This window comes from Bos grunniens, chromosome 7 (assembly GCF_055505025.1).
Source record: "Bos grunniens cultivar Pamir isolate PY7600 chromosome 7, Bosgru_T2T1.0, whole genome shotgun sequence".
In the NCBI taxonomy this organism is placed as follows: Eukaryota; Metazoa; Chordata; class Mammalia; order Artiodactyla; family Bovidae; genus Bos; species Bos grunniens.
In genome coordinates this window covers 8,865,303-8,882,885 of record NC_141171.1, presented here as the reverse complement: position 1 = coordinate 8,882,885, position 17,583 = coordinate 8,865,303, and the positions used below count along the sequence as shown (strand labels likewise).

At 38.4% G+C, this 17,583-nt stretch overlaps 2 protein-coding genes across 2 annotated transcripts; both read right to left on the bottom strand.

Annotated features, from left to right (window-relative positions):
• Window positions 1-283: 283 nt before the first annotated feature.
• Window positions 284-1,207, bottom strand: LOC147368276 (olfactory receptor-like protein OLF4). The gene has a single exon (XM_086413443.1). It carries the CDS (start codon window positions 1,106-1,108, stop codon window positions 284-286), a length of 825 nt encoding a protein of 274 aa, XP_086269569.1. The 5' UTR covers window positions 1,109-1,207.
• LOC147368275 (olfactory receptor-like protein OLF4) lies at window positions 1,136-13,740 on the bottom strand. The gene is made up of 2 exons (XM_086413546.1): window positions 12,782-13,740; window positions 1,136-1,220 (listed from the first exon to the last, which is right to left on the bottom strand). Exons 1-2 carry the CDS (start codon window positions 13,738-13,740, stop codon window positions 1,136-1,138), a joined length of 1,044 nt encoding a protein of 347 aa, XP_086269672.1.
• Window positions 13,741-17,583: the final 3,843 nt, after the last annotated feature.

Here is a 17,583-nt window from a genome sequence, read left to right as displayed (position 1 = left end):
TTATATGAAAAAAGGATTAATTCCCAAATTATCCAGATCCAAGGGTAAGAATAAATCTGAGAAAGTGGGAAAACCATAAAGTGAAAAAAATGTTTGAATTAGAGAGATATCACAAGCCTTAACTAAAGTACATAAATCATATGGAGAAGCTGAAGTCAAAAAAAGGAAAAATTCAGGAAATAAATTGAAAGAGCAAGTTCAACTTCCACAGCCTGATCAAAGCCTGGCAATTTATGATTCTGAGGCCTTTCTTCAGCCCAGGTGAATTACGTTTTTTTATAGCTCACATTTGAAAGAATGCTCTCAGGGCTCTCTTAATGTCTCTGTTCCTCAGACTGTAGATGAAGGGGTTCAGCATGGGTGTGACCACGGTGTAAATCACTGAGGCTGTTGCACTTGAGTGTGGGTTGTGAGGAGCAGCAGAGCTAAGATACACTCCTAAGCATGTACAGTAAAATAAGGAGACGACTGAGAGGTGAGATGCACAGGTGGAGAATGCTTTATACTTCCCCTGAGCTGATGAGATTCTACATATTGAGGAAGCTATCTTGCAGTAAGTGTAAAGGATAGCAGCAAGGGGAACACCACCCAGAAGCCCAGCTGCAAAACTCATCATCAGTTCATTAAGAAAGTTGTTAGAACACGCAAGTTGAATCAACTGCTTGAGTTCACAGAAATAGTGAGGGATTTCCACCTCTCTGCAGAAGGACAGTGTCAATACCATTAAGGTTTCTATCAAGGAATGTAGGACACTAATGATCCAGCTAACCAAAACCAGAATTCCACAGTGTTGTGGGTTCATGATGACTGTGTAGTGAAGGGGGTGGCAGATGGCCACAAAGCGGTCGTAAGCCATCACAGTCAGGAGGAAGTCATCCAACCCTGCAAACAGCATGAAAAAATACATCTGAATCATGCAGCCTTCATAGGTTATAATGTGGCTCTGTGTCTGGGTGTTACACAGCATCTTTGGGGTGATGGTGGAGGTGATACAGATGTCTACAAAGGATAGGTTGGAGAGGAGGAAGTACATGGGGGTGTGGAGGTGGGGGTCTGAGCTGACGGCCAGGATGATGAGCAGGTTTCCAAACACAGTGATCAGGTACATGGAGAGGAAAGCTCCAAATATGAGGGGCTACAGTTCTGGTTCTTCTGAAAATCCCAGAAGAAGAAATTCTGAAACATGTGTTAGGTTCCTTGGTACCATGGGCTGAAGGTAACTATGAGAAAAGGGGAAAATAACATGACTGATTTTTACACAATCAGATATTACTCACATTGTTGAAGGGCTGCCATTTATAATTACCTATCAAAATATTAATTTCAAAAATTTGTTTATGAATTCAGTCCCCTTGGTGGAATTTCTTACATCATCTTTAATTAGCAAGCTTGTTCAACTTTCAGCATTTTCCCTGGCAAGTCAAATATTTCTCATATTTAAGGAGAATTTTTTTCATTTTTTCAGGGCATTTAAATTGTGTGCTGACAATGTTCCAGGTGCTGTCTAGTCAATGAGTATGGGGAGCTTAAAAATAAAACCTCTTACTATCCATCTACAGAGAAATATCCAGAGAATTAAAAAAAAAAAAAAAAGGTATGTATATCTTCTCAGACCATGACAAATGCTATGAGGAAAATGAAAGCAGGTATAAGAGAATGAGTAAAGAAGGGGTGCTATTTTTATGGATGTTCATGCTAAGGCTTGAAAACTTGAAAAACAAGGTGACATTTCCATCAACATATCAGATGAAATGTGTGCCAGGCAGGGAGAACAGCAGTGCAAAGAGAGGTACTTCTTTAAGATGTGTGGTATGGGAAAGGTAATGGGCAGGGGGGAAAGTGAGGAGAGATGATGTCATAGGGTGCTGAGGAGCAAGGTGGCCTCCCTGCTGCTGCTGAAACATCAAATATCAAGGAGTCCCTTATATACATTATGTATTTTTAGAACCTTAGGAAATTGCTGCAAAGTTGGCTTGTAAGTACTAATGAATCCTTTCTGTCAGTTGAGTTTAGAACTCTGTTATAAAATTCACCTTGGAATATATGTGCTCAGTACTCTTGCTTGGAGGACTTCACACACTTCACAGGGCATGAAAACACATACACACAGTAGAATCTTCTTTCCTATATTGTGTAACTTCCATGTCTTTTTCACCCCTAACGACCCTTATTAAGTTAGATGTTGATATAACTCAAGATGATCATAGAAAATTATCTAGAAATGGCATCCGGAAATTCCAGTTTGTAAATTTTCCAACATTCCGAGATAGCTCTACGGGTAAAGAATCTGCCTGCAATGCAGGGGACACAAGAGACCCAAGTTTGATCCCTGGGTCGGGAAGATCCTTTGGAGAAGGGCATGGCAACCCACTCCAGTATTCTTAACTGGAGAATCCCCTGGACAGAGGAGCCTGGTGGGTTATAGTCCATAGGCTTGCAAAGAGTTAGACCCAACTGAAACAACTGAACACAGAACCAATAAACTTGGAGCTCTGTTTTGGTATAGCCAGTTTATTTTTTGTATTAAACTTATGTTGAAAAATGTATTACATAAACTCATGTTTTTGTTCAGTCGATAAGTCATGTATGATTCTTTCCATGGACTGTAGGACATCAGACTTCCCTGTCCTTCACTATCTCCTAGAGTTTTCTTGCATTCATGTCCATTGAGTCTGTGATGCTATATGCTTGTGTGTGTGTGTATACACACACACATATATATATGATTTTCTTTCTCAAATATATGTGTATATATGGGTGGGTGTGTGTGTGTGTGTGTGTGTGTATATATATATATACATATATATATATATATATATAGACTTCCTCCTTAGTGGTTCAATGGTTAAGAATCTGGCTGTCAATCTGGGGTCACAGGTTCAATCCCTTGTCCAGGAAGATTCCACATACTGCCAGATAACTAAGCCCATGCATCACAACTACTGAGCCAGAGTGCCCTAAAGCCCATGCTCCCCCAAACAGAAACCACCACAATGAGAAGTCTGCACAGTGCATCTAGAAAGTGCCCCCTGCTTGCCCAACTAGAGAAAAGCCCACACATCAATGAAGACCCAGCACAGGCAAAAATAAATAAATAAAACTGAAAAATGATGTGTGTATGTATCAAAGGAGAGAGACGGGAACTGGACATAAGAGAAAAGAAAAATCTAATAAACTCAAATGGTCCCTGACAGATTGTGGTAAAGAAAACCTTCTTTGGTTCTGGTGACATTTCTTGTGCTTCTATACTCCCTTGAGAATTAAAAAAAGAAAAAAAAAGGCAAAATGGCTGTCTGGGAAAGCCTTAAAAATAGCTGTGAAAAGAAGAGAAGTGAAGAGCAAAGGAGAAAAGGAAAGATATAAGCATCTGAATGCAGAGTTCCAAAGAATAGCAAGAACAGATAAGAAAGCCTTCCTCAGCGATCAATGTAAAGAAATAGAGGAAAACAACAGAATGGGAAAGACTAGAGATCTCTTCAAGAAAATTAGAGATACCAAGGGAAAATTTAATGCAAACATGGGCTCAATAAAGGACAGAAATGGTATGGACATAACAAAAGTAGAAGATATTAAGAAGAGGTGGTGAGAATACACAGAAGAACTGTACAAAATAGATCTTCACGGCCAAGATAATCACGATGGTGTGATCACTCACCTAGAGCCAGACGTCCTGGAATGTGAAGTCAAGTGGGCCTTAGAAAAAATCACTACGAACAAAGCTAGTGGAGGTGATGGAATTCCAGTTGAGGTATTTCAAATCCTGAAAGATGATGTTGTGAAAGTGCTGCACTAAATATGCCAGCAAATGTGGAAAACTCAGCAGTGGCCACAGGACTGGAAAAGGTCAGTTTTCATTTCAATCCCAAAGAAAGGCAATGCCAAAGAATGCTCCAACTACCACATAATTGCACTCATGTCACACGCTAGTAAAGTAAAGCTCAAAAGTCTCCAAGCCAGGCTTCAGCAATACGTGAACCGTGAACTTCCAGATGTTCAAGCTGGTTTTAGAAAAGGAAGAGGAACCAGAGATCAAAATGCCAACATTTGCTGGATAAATCGAAAAAGCAAGAGATTTCCAGAAAAGCATCAATTTCTGCTTCATTGACTATGCCAAAGCCTTTGACTGTGTGGATCACAATAAACTGTGGAAAATTCTGAAAGAGATGGCAATAAAAGACCACCTGACCCACCTCTTGAGAAACCTATATAAATGTCAGGAAGCTACAGTTAGAACTGGACATGGAACAACAGACTGGTTCCAAATAGGAAAAGGAGTTCGTCAAGGCTGTATATGGTCACCCTGCTTGTTGAACTTCTTTGCAGAGTACATCATAAGAAATGCTAGGCTGGAAGAAGCACAGGTTGGAATCAAGATTGCCGGGAGAAATATCAATAACCTCAGATAGGCAGATGACACCACCCTTATGGCAGAAAGTGAAGAGGAACTAAAAAGCCTCTTGATGAAAGTGAAAGAAGAGAGAGAAAAGTTGGCTTAAAGCTCAACATTCAGAAAACGAATATCATGGCATCTGCTCCCATCACTTCATGGCAAATAGATGGGGCAACAGTGGAAACAGTGGCTGAATTTATTTTTCTGGGCTCCAAAATCACTACAGATGGTGATTGCAGCCATGAAATTAAAAAACGCTTACTCTTTGGAAGGAAATTATGACCAGCCTACACAGCATATTCAGAAGCAGAGACTTACTTTGCCAACCAAGGTCCATCTAGTCAAAACTATTGTTTTTCCAGTGGTCATGTATGGATGTGAGAGTCGGACTGTGAAGAAATATGAGCGCTGAAAAATTAATGCTTTTGAACTGTGGTATTGGAGAAGACTCTTGAGAGTCCCTTGGACTGCAAGGAGATCCATCCTAAAGGAGATCAGTCCTGGGTGTTCATTGGAAGGACTGATGTTGAAGCTGAAACTCCAGTACTTTGGCCACCTGATGCGAAGAGCTGATTCATTTGAAAAGACCCTGGTTCTGGGAAAGATTGAGGGCAGGAGGAGAATGGGACGACAGAGGATGAGATGGTTGGATGGCATCATCCACTCAATGGACATGGGTTTGGGTGGACTCCGAGAGTTGGTGATAGAAAGGGAGGCCTGGTATGCTGTGGTTCATGGGCTTGCAAAGTCAGACATGACTGAGCAACTGAACTGAATACTCCCTTGATGCACATGAAAAATGATAAAAAAAAAAAAAAAAGAATACACTTACCCAAAAGATAAAGTAGTGATGTCTTTATGCTTTAAAACATTTGCAGATTATACCACTCAAGATAAAAATGAGTAAAGGCAAAAAAACAACGCTTGTAAAAGGATGTATATAAAGTACAATACATAATGTAAAATGAATGTTGGCCACTTTTAGTGTGGTATCCTGTGCTTAGTGACTTTAGTCATGTCTGACTCTTTGCAAACCCATGGACTGTAAACCTCTAGGCTCCTCTGTGCATGGGATTCTCCAGACAGTCTTTTGGACTCTGTGGGAGAGAGACAGGGTGGGATGATTTGGGAGAATGGCATTGAAACATGTATAATATCATATATGAAACAAGTCGCCAGTCCAGGTTCGATGCACGATACTGGATGCTTGGGGTTGGTGCACTGGGATGACCCAGAGGGATGGTACGGGGAGGGAGGAGGGAGGAGGGTTCAGGATGGGGAACACATGTGTACCTGTGGCGGATTCATGTTGATATGTGGCAAAACCAATATAATATTGTAAAGTTAAAAAAAAAAGTGAAAAACAACAACAACAAAAAAGAATACTGGAGTGTCTTGCCATTTCCTCCTCCAGGGGATCTTCCTGCCCCAGGGATCTAACCCACAACTCATGTCTCCTGCATTGGCAGGCAGGTTCTTTACCACTAGTGCCACCTGGAAAGCCCATCTTTAAGATGAGGCAGCAAAACCTGTTTTTCCTGTGCCTGTTTTATATTTTTTTGTTTAATTGTTTTTATGTGGTCTGATAGCAGACTAGGCAGTCCTCTTTCTCTCTTTTCGTATGTGGCCCCTTCTCTTTGCTATCCTTGGGTTTTCATCCTTTTTCTGTTAATTCTTGTATGCACACTTTGGTCCTAGTTTGCCCAACCATCAGGGACTTCCAAGGTCCATACACATAAGATATACATGTCATGATGATTCCAACCTTCTGAGTAACATTCTTCATATTAGTTACCTGAGACATTGTGTTATTCATACATTTCTTTCATTGTACTCATCTTCTCGATGAACACAGACTCCAAGCAGACAGAGACGTCACCTGTTATGTTCAACTTTGTATTTTAACCATGTGTGAATATATATGTGCTTGTACAAAAATGAATTTTAAAAAAATGAAAAGTTGGGGAAAGGAGAATGAAACCAGGTTAAATAGTATGGTTTCAAGACAATTTTAGCAAACAAAATTGAATGGAGCATTCAAAACTAATTGTATAAGAAATATAATAGCAATAACTTATGGGTTTTCCTTGTGGTTCAACTGGTAAAGAATCCACCTGCAATGCGGGAGACCTGGATTTAATTACTCAGTTAGGAAGATCCCTTGGAGAAGGGGACGGCTACCCACTCCAGTATTCTGGCATGGAGAATGCCATAGACTGTATGTATAGTCCATAGGTCGCAAAGAGTCAACATGATTGAGTGACTTTCTGACTCATGATGTAAAAATGTATTAATTAAGTTGACAATGACCTAGATATCAAATAACATAAAACATAATCCTCCTAGAATGATCTGGTATATAGCACATTCTGTTATTTGTTGGATACATTAGGACTTAGGTTTCTATTTATGGACATTTAATATGTGGTAAGGTTGTATTTCATTTTATTTGGAAGAAGTGAATTGTTGATAAAATTAAACACAAATGTCTATTTATTTTACCAAGTCTGTAGTTTCCTACCCCAAAACATCTTGCAAAAAATTAGAAAGATTATGACCTCAGTGTAAGTGTAACAGACACTTCATAGATAAACATCTTGCAATATACCTATAAAGTTTTTGCATGGGCAAAATCCTGACAAATAAGTCAAGATACTCAGAAGTAAGATGATCGACATTTTTTACTAGAGAGAATTTTTTTAATTTATGACCAAAAGCATGTAGTTAAAGTCAGTTCAAAAACAATCTTTTGTAAAAATTATTTGAAATATTGATATTGATAGAAAAATGGACATATAATATGTGGGTACATAATTATAATACCAGGCAAATCAAAATCATGACCAATCATAAAAATCTTTGCTTGAACTCAGTATATAGTTTAAGGGAACAACAAAAAATATTTTTCATACCATTGTTCCGGGATAAACTTAAAGGCCTTTCAGATTTGGGGGTAAGAATAATTACCCCCAAATGTGCTAGTAGCAGTAAAGAAGCAGTCTCTGATAAACAATCTGAAGATAGCTATTAATAGTTAAACTAAAAATATTCTTTTTTCACTTTAAATCAATTTTTATTTCAATAATGAGTAAGATTTTTTCCATTAGAATTTAAATGCTTTCAGGCTGACAAATATCTTTAACAATTACCATAGTCAAGAATATATCCAAAGTGGACAGTACAAACAAGATGTTAATTTTTGGGAACTACCCTAGCAGTCTGGTAGTTAAGACTTCATGCATAATACAGAAAGAGAAGTTTTAAAATAATCTAAGAATTTATGGCAAAAGAAATATTAACTTGAATGAGACTAGGTCAAGTAGAGTAGTTTTAAAACAATTGTATGTAACAAAATGGAATGAAAATCTATGCTATATAAAAATGTGAAATAGTAACAATTTAACAAAATCAGCATGGATAATTAATATAAAGTTGGCTGCCAATGACTTGTAAAAAAAGAATGAAACAGAATGACTTTTTAAATGTAGGGGAAAAGCAGTATTTAAGTTATAATTTCACCTTATATGAATAGTTGTGGATTTCAGTGTATCCTGTTGGCTCAGATGGAAAAGAATCTGCCTGCAATGCAGGAGACCTGGGTTCAGTTCCTGGGTCAGGAAGATCTCCTGGAGAAGGGAATGGCAACCCACCCCAGTATTCTTGCCTGGAGAATTCCATGGACAGAGGAGTCCATGGGGTCACAAAGAATCTGGCATGACTGAATGACTTCACTTTCAAATTTCACAGAAGGTATAGTGAACATTAGTCAAATGATAAACAAGAATGCCTTCCAAATGATGGTTTGATGTGAAGCAACTTATTTATTTATTTTTATTTTATTTTTAAACTTTACATAATTGTATTAGTTTTGCCAAATATCAAAATGAATCCATCACAGGTATACACGTGCTCCCCATCCTGAAGCCTCCTCCCTCGTCCCTCCCCATACCATCCCTCTAGGTCGTCCCAGTGCACTAGCCCCAAGCATCCAGTATCGTGCATCGAACCTGGACTGGCATCTCGTTTCATACATGATATTTTACGTTTCAATGCCATTCTCCCAAATCTTCCCACCCTCTCCCTCTCCCACAGTCCATAAGACTGTTCCATACATCAGTGTCTCTTTTGCTGTCTCGTACACAGGGTTATTGTTATCATCTTTCTAAATTCCATATATATGTGTTAGTATACTGTATTGGTGTTTTTCCTTCTGGCTTACTTCACTCTGTATAATAGGCTCCAGTTTCATCCACCTCATTAGAACTGATTCAAATGTATTCTTTTTAATGGCTGAGTAATACTCCACTGTGTATATGTACCACAGCTTTCTTATCCATTCATCTGCTGATGGACATCTAGGTTGCTTCCATGTCCTGGCTATTATAAACAGTGCTGCGATGAACATTGGGGTACACGTGTCTCTTTCCCTTCTAGTTTCCTCAGTGTGTATGCCCAGCTGGGCAGTTTTATTTCCAGTTTTTTAAGGAATCTCCACACTGTTCTCCATAGTGGCTGTACTAGTTTGCATTCCCACCAACAGTGTAAGAAGATTCCCTTTTCTCCACACCCTCTCCAGCATTTATTGCTTGTAGACTTTTGGATCGCAGCCATTCTGACCGGTGTGAAATGGTACCTCATAGTGGTCTTGATTTGCATTTCTCTGATAATGAGTGATGTTGAGCATCTTTTCATGTGCTTGTTAGCCATCTGTATATCTTCTTTGGAGAAATGTCTATTTAGTTCTTTGGCCCATTTTTTGATTGGATCATTTATTTTTCTGGAGTTGAGCTGTAGGAGTTGCTTGTATATTTTTGAGATTAGTTGTTTGTCAGTTGCTTCATTTGCTATTATTTTCTCCCATTCTGAAGGCTGTCTTTTCACCTTGCTGATAGTTTCCTTTGATGTGCAGAAGCTTTTAAGGTTAATTAGGTCCCATTTGTTTATTTTTGCTTTTATTTCCAATATTCTGGGAGGTGGGTCATAGAGGATCCTGCTGCGATGTATATCGGAGAGTGTTTTGCCTATGTTCTCCTCTAGGAGTTTTATAGTTTCTGGTCTTATGTTTAGAGCTTTAATCCATTTTGAGTTTATTTTTGTGTATGGTGTTAGAAAGTGTTCTAGTTTCATTCTTTTACAAGTGGTTGACCAGTTTTCCCAGCACCACTTGTTAAAGAGATTGTCTTTAATCCATTGCGTATTCTTGCTTCTTTGTCAAAGATAAGGTGTTCATATGTGCGTGGATTTATCTCTGGGCTTTCTATTTTGTTCCAATGATCTATATTTCTGTCTTTGTGCCAGTACCTTGTCTGTCTTGATAACTGTGGCTTTTTAGTAGAGCCTGAAGTCAGGTAGGTCGATTCCTCCAGTTCCATTCTTCTTTCTCAAGATCGCTTTGGCTATTCGAGGTTTTTTGTATTTCCATACAAACTGTGAAATTATTTGTTCTAGCTCTGTGAAGAATACCATTGGTAGCTTGATAGGGATTGCATTGAATCTATAAATTGCTTTGGGTAGTATACTCATTTTCACTATATTGATTCTTCCAATCCATGAACATGGTATATTTCTCCATCTATTAGTGTCCTCTTTGATTTGTTTCACCAGTGTTTTATAGTTTTCTATATATAGGTCTTTAGTTTCTTTAGGTAGATATATTCCTAAGTATTTTATTCTTTCCGTTGCAATGGTGAATGGAATTGTTTCCTTAATTTCTCTTTCTGTTTTCTCATTATTAGTGTATAGGAATGCAAGGGATTTCTGTGTGTTGATTTTATATCCTGCAACTTTACTATAGTCATTGATTAGTTCTAGTAATTTTCTGGTGGAGTCTTTAGGGTTTTCTATGTAGAGGATCATGTCATCTGCAAATAGTGAGAGTTTTACTTCTTTTCCAATTTGGATTCCTTTTATTTCTTTTTCTGCTCTGATTGCTGTGGCCAAAACTTCCAAAACTATGTAACACAGAAGGGAATTCCCATAAGGATAACAGCTGATCTTTCCATAGAAACTCTTCAAGCCAGGAGGGAATGGCAAGACATACTTAAAATTATGAAAGAAAATAACGTACAGTCTAGATTATTGAAGCAACTTTTAAACATAGGTCTAATCAAAAGGAGCAATTAGGCATTTCCCTGGTGGTCCAGTGGTTAAGAATTAGCACTTCCATTGCAGGGGGCACAAGTTCCATCCCTGGTCAGGGAACGAAGATCCTATATGCCATGTAGGGTGGCAAAAATAAATAAATAAAGGAGCAATTAGAAATAGCAGAGATGTAAATGCATGTTGGAAAAACTGTAATTGGTGATTTATTAGCACAAAGGATACAGAACTTTCAACTTCATTTTTGTCTAAAACAGTGATCGGCAAGTGGAGAATATTAAACTGACAGCTCAGTTTCTTTCAGAAAAAAAAAATTTTTAATAAAAACAAATATATAGTGATGCATGTACATGGAATCTAGAAAAATGGCACTGAGGAACCTTTTTGTTGGACGGGAATAGAGACACAGACGTCGGGAAAAGACATATGGACACAGCTGGGGGGAGAAGGGGGATGAATTTGGAGATTGGGACTGACGCAGGTGCACTGCCATGTGTAAAACAGATAGCTAGTGAGGACCTACTGTGCCGCACAGGGAGCTCAGCTCGGTGCTCCATGATGACCTAGATAGATGGGATGGGGGATGGAAGGGAGGCCCAAGAGGGAGGGGATGTATGTATACATACAGCTGATTCACTTCATAGCACTACAAAAACTAACACAACGTGGTAAAACAACTATACGCCAATAAATAAATAAATAGAAGGCAATGGAGAATATACATTATGATTAATTGAGAAATTTGACCACACCAAATTCATATATATTCACAATTCCCCTCAAACACATCTATACATAAATAAAGAACAAAATGACAAACCACCAGTATGAGGGGGTAGTGGTAACCTCCAACAGTTTATTTGAAAGATCATAATTATAAACACAGAGAAGGCAATGGCAACCCACTCCAGTACTCTTGCCTGGAGAATCCCAGAGATGGGGGAGCCTGGTGGGCTGCCATCTATGGGGTTGCACAGAGTCGGACAAGATGAAGCAGCAGCAGCAATTATAAACAAGAATAGAAATTCTCCAGTTCTATTCTACCAAGGAAAGGAGTCACAAAGATAATTTGAGATACAGAAAGTAAATAGTTATCAAATCCACTTACATATTCAAGCATCACAAGTAATGGAATAAATAATTCAAGTTCATTAGCATTCCCCTTTATGCAAATTAATTATTTTCCTTCCTTTGTTTTCCCCATAGAAAATGCTGTGAAATACATGTCTCTTGCAACTGCTGTTGCAAGGATGTGTTTGCAGGCCTTCTTTGGTGTGGACCTTTCTCATCAATAAGGAAATAGAGTCAAATATGCCCTATATTGAAAGTTTGAAAAAAATGCCTTCACTTCATTTTATGTCCCTCCAGTTAACACCTTACCTCTTTCTTCCAGTGAATTAGTAAGACACTTGGATATACATTCTATTATATTCTGCCTGGAAGCCCTTTATGTCTCTCTTCCCTTTTGTAACTGGGCTTTCTTTCCTGTCATTTAATTGTCATCACTGAGCATTGCCTTACTGAGTTCTCTTTTTAGCATCTAAAAAATACTTTGATATTTCAATCAAACAAGCAAACCACCACAATGTTCTTTGGACTCTGGTATAGACTGAATTATTTTTCAAGTGTCCTCAGGCAAATATTCTTGATTTTCATTCTCTATGACCTGTTCCTGCAGTGTCTTTTGGGTTCTTGGACTCACCAGCATGGGAACTCTGAGAGGTAGTTCTCTAGGCAGAAGTCTGAATCCCTTCCTGGATGGTTGATGATGGAGACTGAAGCTCTGTGTGCAGATGAGACAGCAGGAAGGATTAAACTATCGAAACTTGAGCCAGACTTAGGACTCCAAAAGCAACAACTGTGTCTCATCCACACCCAAGTTGTACAAGCTCAGGGACCACAGCAGAGGAGATATTTACAGCTCTCTCTGTCTGCACATTATGTACATTTCTCTCATTTTACAATGGCCTGTAAGCACATGAATTCCCTATAGAACTTGGTCTGGACAGAAAGAAATTTTTCCTGCTGATTCTCTGTTCTCAAGAGATCAGGTTATAAGCCAGGAGAATTCAGATCTATTGGGCTTCCCTGATGGCTGAGCGAGTAAAGAATCCACCCGCAATTCAGGAGACATAGGAGATATGGGTTCGATTCCTGGTTCAGGGAGATCCCCTAGAGGAGGGCATTGCAACCCACTCTAGTATACTTGCCTGGGAAATCCTATGGACAGAGCCTGACGGGTTACAGTCTAAAAGGTCACAAAGAGTTGGACATGACTGAGCGGCTAAGCACTTCTTAAGACCTATGCCAATAGGACCTTTTATGATTATCTTTCTAAAGAGTTTTTTCAGACCCTTCTTTAAGTCTTTATTTCTCAGACTATAGATGAAGGGGTTCAGCATGGATGTGACCACAGTGTACATCACCGAGGCTGTTGCACTTGAGTGGAAGCTGTGGGTACCAGCAGAGCTGAGGTACACTCCTAAACCTGTACAATAAAATAAGGAGACAACTGAGAGGTGAGACGCACAGGTGGAAAATGCTTTATACTTCCCCTGAGATGATGAGATTCTGCCTATGGAAGAAACTATCCTAGAGTAAGAGTGAAGAATACACGTGAAGGAACCCCCAGCCAGGAACACAGCTCCAGAATACATCACCACATTATTGAGAAAGGTGTCAGAACTGGCAAGTTGGATCATCTGATTGAGTTCACAGAAAAAGTGGGGGATTTCTAAGAAGGTACAGAATGACAGTCTCAACAAACTTAAGCTTTCTAACAAGGAATGCAGGACACTGATGACCCAGGACACCAGCACCAACAGTTCACAGAGCTGGGGGTTCATGATGACCATGTAGTGCAGGGGGTGGCAGATGGCCATGAAGCAATCATAGGCCATCACTGTTAGAAGCAAGATGTCCAGTCCTGCAAAGAGTGTGAAAAAATACATCTGGGTGATGCAGCCTTCATAGGTTATGACTTTGCTCTGTGTCTGGATATTCCATAGCATCTTTGGGATGGTGGTTGAGGTGAAGCAGATGTCTACAAAGGACAGGTTGGAGAGGAAGAAGTACATGGGGGTGTGCAGGTGGGAGTCTGAGCTGACGGCCAGGATGATGAGCAAGTTTCCAAATACAGTGATCAGGTACATGGAGAGGAAAAGACCAAATATGAAGTGTTGCAATTTTAATTCCTCTGAGACTCCCAGAAGAAGAAATTGTGAAACTCCTGTTAGGTTTCTTATTGCCATGTATTGATGGTGACTATAGAAAAATAGGGAAATAGCATGATTTATTTTCACACAAAAGCATCATTACTCATGTGGTAGAAATGCTACCATTTATATTTTGCCATCAATAATTGCTTTCAACATTTTGTTCATGGATTTTGTGCACTTGAAGGAATCTCCTGTGTCATCTCTAGTTAGCAAAGTTGTCTCATGGTCAGTTTCCCCCAACATGTTATGTATTTTACATAACATGTATTTACTACAATTTTAATGAGAAATTCTTTCATACACTTGAGGAATATAAATTGAATTGTGACAATATTCCAGGTACTATCTATGCAAGGAGTTAGGGTGTTGGAAAACAAAAGCTCATAAAATCTGGTTGTGCAGAGAAAATATAAACAAATAAAAAGTTACATAGAAATTTAAATGTATATATAACATGTCTTATGCTTATGGGTCTCTTAAAAAGAGACCCATAAAATAAAAAGAAAAGAAAGCTGGCATAAAAGCAAGGGTGAAAAGGAAATACTGTTTTAGGCCTGTTTAGACAAGAACTGCAAACAAGATGTTATTTGAACAGACTTCAAAGAAGGGTGACTGTCATGAACAGACTTGGGGAAGGGTGTCCTTACAAGGGAGCAACCAGTGCACAGGCCCTGAGGAGAATGCTTGCTTAAGATGACCCAGTTGATAAAAGGAAGCCAATCTGGTGAGAGAAAATGAGCAGGAGGATTAGTGAGGAGAGATATTGTCAGAGAAGGTTGAAAAATTATGTAGCCTCCGTGTTACTGCTGAACCTTCAAATCATGAAGCCCACATGTGTCTTTAGCGCTTTCAGTCAGTTCAGTTCAGTCACTCAGTCATGTCCGACTCTTTGCGACCTGATGAATCGCAGCACACCAGGCCTCCCTGTCCATCACCAATTCCCGGAGTTCACTCAGACTCACGTCCATCGAGTCAGTGATGCCATCCAGCCATCTCATCCTCTGTCGTCCCCTTCTCCTCCTGCCCCCAATCCCTCCCAGCATCAGAGTCTTTTCCAATGAGTCAACTCTTCACATGAGGTGGCCAAAGTACTGGAGTTTCAGCTTTAGCATCACTCCTTCCAAAGAAATCCCAGAGCTGATCCCCTTCAGAATGGACTGGTTGGATCTCCTTGCAGTCCAAAGGACTCTCAAGAGTCTTCTCCAACACCACAGTTCAAAAGCATCAGTTCTTTGGAGTTCAGCTTTCTTCACAATCCAACTCTCACATCCATACATGACCACTGGAAAAACCATAGCCTTGACTAGACGGACCTTTGTTGGCAAAGTAATGTCTCTGCTTTTCAATATGCTATCTAGGTTGGTCATAAATTTTCTTCAGTGCTTTAGGAAACTCCATATTTTAAAAAGCCTATATGACTTATCTCACTTATCATAATGGCTTCAAGTTCCAACCATGTTGTTGCTAATGGCAAGATTTCATTCTTTTCCTAAGAACTGGTATATAGTTGATCTAAACTCTTTATTAGTTTCAGGTGTACAACATAGTGATTTGATATGTTTATAGATTATACTCCATTTAAAAGTATTACAAAATATTGGTTATACTCCCTATACTGCATATTACAGATTTATATCTTGTTTTGTTTTATTTCTTTATTTTTTTTTAAATTATTTATTTATTTATTTTGGCTGTCCTGGGTCTTCATTGCCATGCAGGCTTTTATGATAAGTGAAATAAGTCAGACAGAGACAAACAAACACTTATGAAATCTTGCTTATATGTGGAATCAAAAAAAAAAACAAAAACAAAGCCAAAAGCCAAGCTCATAGACAGAGAGAACAGATTGTGGCTGCCAGAGGCAGGAGCAGAGAGTCGGAGAGGGTAAACTAGATGAAAGGAGTCAAACGTACACACTTCCAATTATAAGATAAATAAGTCATGGGGCTATAATGTACAGTATTGTGACAATAGTTAATAATACTGCATTGCATATTTGAAAGTACACTTGGTGATTTGTATTAAATAGACTCATTTTGGAAACCATTTCACAATATATATAAATATTGAATCATTATGTATAAACCTGAAACTAATATAATATAACATATGTTGATTACATCTCAATAAAAGATACCTTTAAAAAAATGCCTATAGGAAACAAAATTTAAGGAAAATCTAGAAATGACTTCTCAAAGAAATGATATACAAAATTACAATTTAATGATATCAAGTGTGTTACTAATTCAATTTTAGATTTGGAAATGAAAGAATATGACAGAAAGTCTTTTTTAATGTGGGGAGGAAGCAGTACCTAAGTTATAATTTCCTCTTCCATGGGGACATATGGACTCAAATTCAGGTATGGAATACAAAGTTGTCTTTGGTTAAATGCAAAGGAGAATGCCTTCCAAGTAGTAGTGGCTGAATATATGCAACTCTTATAGATAGATCTGATCAAAATAGAATAAATTAAACAATAAGGGATAAGAGATAGGAAAGGTAGTTGGAAATGCATTAAAATCATGATTTATTAGCACCTAATACACAGAAGAACATTTTCATTTCTATTTAAAGCAAGGGTTTTCCAAGTAAAGAATATTTAAATGACAACTCTATTCCTTCAGTTAAAATTTTTTTTTAAAAAAAAGCAATAGAGATGAATTGCAAAAAGTGAAAAGCAATAAGATGAATTGACACTGATTTTACCACACAAAATTTATAAATTCTCACATGTTATATATACATTGTTTTGTATATACAGAAAATAAGTAAAAGGCAAGCAGCAAGCTTGATGAAAAAATTTAATTGTTTGAAAGAATAAAATATAAAACAGTAATAAAACATGCTGGATTCACCTAGAGGGATGGGGTGGGGAGGGAGGTGTGAGGGGGTGTCAGCTGGGGAGACACATGTATATCTATGGCCAATGCATATTAATGCATTGCAAAAGCCATCACAGTGTTATAATGTAACTATCCTCCAATTAAAATAAGTAAATAAATTTTTAAAAAATAAATTAAAAAAGGAAAGGTCCTGATTAGTCATGTCTCTATATTTTCAACAGAGAAAGTGATTGGTTAGCTAATCTACAAATGTATTCACTCTTACAGGAAATAACTACAGATGAAGCTCATTACTACACCATTTTTCACATGATAATGTGTTTTATTTTCTACATTGAGAGGAGAAATGCTGTGAAATATATATATCTCATGAACTGCTGTTTCAAGAAAATATGTGGAGGCATTCCTTAATCTGGATACTTCTCATCATAGTCAAATATGCTCCATATTAAAAAAAAATACAAAAATCCTTGCATCTCTGTACATCCTTCCACAGCTAATACCCTTTGTCTCTACTCCAGTTAATTGCAAACTCCTTGAACTTAGATTCTACTTTTACTGGAAGGACTTTATACCTCCTATTCCCTCTTCTCATTGGGCTTTCATGTTCATCTTTTCATGGTCAACCTTGACCTTGAATTGTTAGTTCAATTTTCACTTCTATTTTTGGAATAAAAAATTAATATATTATTAATCAAGCACACAAACAACCTCAGTGATCTTGCCTCTGGGTTAGCCTGGACTGGCTCTCAGGTGAACTCGGGTGAATGTTCTTGATTGTTATTCCCTTTGACACTCTGCAGTATTTATCTGGTTCTTGACTCACCTGGGCGAGTCTCTGAGAGGAAGGTCTCAACAGAGATGTCCAAATTCCTCTTGAATGGTTGATGATGGAAATAGGAGCTCTGTTCCCAGACAAGACAGTGAGATGCAGTCAAGCATCAGTCCCCTAAGTCAGTTATGTCTCCAAAAACAACAACCGAGTCCTGTCCAGACCAAGGATGCACAGGCTGAGGGATGCAGCAGAGGA

What these genes read in the sequence shown, in the direction of transcription:
- LOC147368276 (XM_086413443.1), bottom strand. Translation starts at nt 1,108, where the DNA reads ATGTACCTGATCACTGTGTTTGGAAACCTGCTCATCATCCTGGCCGTC.
- LOC147368275 (XM_086413546.1), bottom strand. Translation starts at nt 13,740, where the DNA reads ATGGCAATAAGAAACCTAACAGGAGTTTCACAATTTCTTCTTCTGGGA. An exon ending in ATTGGCATAGGTCTTAAGAA is followed by an intron (nt 1,221 to 12,781) that starts GTGCTTAGCCGC and finishes CTTTTCTCATAG; the next exon opens with TTACCTTCAGCCCATGGTAC.